Source organism: Rutilus rutilus (assembly GCF_951802725.1).
Source record: "Rutilus rutilus genome assembly, chromosome: 8".
In the NCBI taxonomy this organism is placed as follows: domain Eukaryota; kingdom Metazoa; phylum Chordata; class Actinopteri; order Cypriniformes; family Leuciscidae; genus Rutilus; species Rutilus rutilus.
In genome coordinates this window covers 40,870,988-40,874,225 of record NC_140222.1, presented here as the reverse complement: position 1 = coordinate 40,874,225, position 3,238 = coordinate 40,870,988, and the positions used below count along the sequence as shown (strand labels likewise).

The 3,238-nt window shown below is 40.7% G+C and overlaps 1 protein-coding gene across 1 annotated transcript in view; it reads right to left on the bottom strand.

Moving 5' to 3' along the window:
• The window catches only part of b3gnt7 (UDP-GlcNAc:betaGal beta-1,3-N-acetylglucosaminyltransferase 7), a 4,139-nt gene extending 1,058 nt beyond the window's left edge, over positions 1-3,081 (bottom strand). Inside the window, exons 1-2 of the mRNA XM_084415753.1 lie at positions 2,896-3,081; positions 1-1,147 (exon numbers count right to left, since the gene is read on the bottom strand). The exon at positions 1-1,147 is cut by the window's left edge and continues 1,058 nt beyond it. Of these exons, the coding sequence (XP_084271879.1) occupies positions 1-1,147; positions 2,896-2,897 (1,149 nt within the window). The 5' untranslated portion in view covers positions 2,898-3,081. The remainder of the gene's footprint in view (positions 1,148-2,895) is intronic.
• Between the last annotated feature and the right edge of the window lie 157 nt (positions 3,082-3,238).

Sequence of the window (3,238 nt, the reverse complement as noted above, 5' to 3'; positions counted from 1 at the left end):
CTTGTGCACCACTATCATGCTCTTAAAGAAGCACGGCTCCCGGTTCAACCGGCTGGTTTTGTTCTTCACGAGCCCGAAGGTTTTGAAAGCGTCGTGTTTTACCGGAGTCACCTGAAGCACCTCCAGGCACATTCCCAGAAACACGTCGTCGATGGGATAAAGCTCCAGAGTCTCGCACGCTTCGTAGAGTTTCCGCGCCAAGGGACCGTCCATCAGGAAGCCTCCTCCGCCGGCGTACGGCGGGTACAGCGTCTTGTTATACAAGGCTTGCGGGATGTAATACTTGTTCTGCTTTTTGCGAATAGGCTTGGCTTTGAAGAGGACGTCTCCGACAAAGAGGTCCTTCAAGTCTTTGCTGACTTCCAGATACTCCAAGATGTTGGGAACGCTGACGAACACGTCGTCGTCTCCTTTGAAGATGTACTGGGTTCCTCCACAGTACGTGGAGAACCATTTCAAGAAGTGGATCTCCTTGAGGGTCAGGTTGAAGAAGCTATCCATGAAGTCCCACTGGAGGATGTCTCCGTAAATGTAATCCTCGTATTCCAGGAGCTTCTGATGATTCGCACGCTCTTCAACGTTGGACGACGCTCCGAGAAGGAAAATGGTCTTGATTCGTTTCCCGTTGATCACTTGTTCTTTGCCCCAAGTTTGCCGAATGACCTCCCGCCGATCGTACTGCGTTATGACCGACTTGATGACCATCAGCAGGTCCACGTCTCCGGCGCACTTCTCCGGGTGGTTCATGAGGATCGGGAAGTATCGGCAGTGCCTGTAGAGCAGGAACTGCTTGAAGTTGGCTTCGAGACCCGTGAACCAGTCCGACGAGGAGAAGTTGAGGTTGATGCTGCAGTTGGAGGAGGTGACGTCCCAGGTCGTGGGCCTCTGCTTTTGGGTTGTCCTCGGACCGTCTGTGCTGGACTCCGGTTGTGCCGCGCTCTTCCAGAAGTTCACAGTAATCAAGGCCTTCTTCGGCAGCTCGCCGCCCGCCATGAGCTCCATGCGCGTCTGCCGCTCGATGCGGTCCGCCTGGAGGTCCTGCAGCGAGGTGATGTTCCCCCTCTGGACCACGGTGAGCGTGACCACGGCCAGGAAGAACATCAGGCTAATGCGCTTGTAAACTCGCCATCGCTCTCTGGTCGTCCTCCTGGAGTCGGAAAAACGAGAATTGTGATCTCCTTCTAATCGACATCATAAACCGAACCCTTATTGTAACGCGTTACCGTTTTTGGGTAACACTTTATTTTACGGTGTCCTTGTTACTTGTGTTACATGTACGTAATAACAGTAAATGATGCATAATTACATGCAACTAACCCCCAACCAAACCCTAACCCTACCCTAACTCTATAGTAAGTACATGTTGTTACTTAAAATGACTCAGTACTTAAATATATTGTTAACACTGTAACAATGACACCTTAAAATAAAGTGTAACCCCGTTTTGTTAATATTCTGTTTGGTTACACTTTATTTGGTAACACTATATTGCAGTGTCCTTGTTACATATGTTACATGTACTTACCATAGTAATAAATTATGCATAGTTAACCAAAACCCTCAACCAAACTCTAACCCTATAGTAAGCGCATGATGTTAATTAATATTACTCAGTACTTAAATATATAATTACACTGTAACAATGAACAGTGTAACCCTTTATATTAAGGTGTCATTGTTACAGTGTTATTATACATGGAGTTACTGAGTAATATTAATTAACATCATGCGCTTACTATAGGGTTAGAGTTGTTATAAGAACATGTTACATATGTAACAAGGACACTAAAATAAAGTGTTACCCGCTTTTTTTTTTCTCGATATTATATTTAGAAAACAATATTAATATTATAAAATCCATAAACCAAACCCGAACTCTATAATATGTGCATGTTGCTAATTAATATTATTCAGTAATTGCATGTATAATAACAATGACACCTTAAAATAAAGCAGTAGTAAAGCCTGAGCAAATTATATCGAGTTCATCTCAAATGTAGCTTTACATCCAAACAATGGAAATATTGTTATCTCGTAATATGATCAGTGCTTGGCATAAACAAATTTTTAGTTTCTTTTCCATGGAATGAAATGATGTCTGTCATAAACAGATAATTTGACATGAGTCAAATCAGTTATTTGAATATTATATTATAATTGTCAATATTTATGTTAATGTAACATATCAGCATTGAATGAAGTGTATTTACCTATGTCATCATATTTTACTGAATGAGGTGTGGATTTGAATAGAATATAGCAAACCACAGATGCTGTTGCTAAAACATATTCCGTTGTCATAGCCTAGATTTTATAATATTAATATTTTCTAGATCTAATACAGATTTCTAAAGGAAAACTTAAGCAGGCAACACTTTATTTTAGTGTCCTTGTTAGTAACATGTAGCCTACTTAATGTAGTTATGACAACTTACCATAAACCAAACCCTAACTCTACAACAAGTGCACGTTGTTAATTAATATGACTCAGTAATTAAATGTATAATCACACTGTAAAACGGACACTTTAAAATAAAGTGTAACCAAATAGAATATTAACAAAACGGTATTTTTTCAATAAGCTCTCATTTGTTAACACTATTTAATGCATCAGTTAACCAGAACTAACTAGATTTAAAGCATTTATTAACCGTTGTTTTAACATATAATTGTCCATCGGTTGTTCACAGTGCATTAACTAATGTTAACAAATACAACTTTTGACATGAAAATACATTAGTAAATGATGAAATTAACATTAACTGAGAGATTAATAACTGCTATTGTTCAGTGTTAGTTCGTGTTAACTAATGTAGTAGTTACAAATGAAACCGTATTGTAAAGTGTTACTAACAACACAACAAACAAACAAACACTTAACGAGCAAATACTCACATTCCGAGAGTTTGTCGTATATTCTATTAAACGTTATGTGAAACAGGTCTGCTGTTCTTCAGATGAATGAAAGGGTCTCTTTAGACAATCCGGTACATAGTCTCAATAAAGACAGAAAAGAAACGATTGAAAACTCCGAAGTAAGGAGTTTCACAATTCACAGGAAGATGCGAAGGCGAAGCACACATCCTCGAAGCGCAGCCGGTTTCTTTTAAAGCGTGCGTGACTCTAATGCAAATGAGCAGGGCATGATGACTCCGCCCACCGCACACGCACACGAGCACGCCCATGCACACGCCCACGCGCACGCCCACTCGCAAAGCCAGCAGAACGGGATTTACAT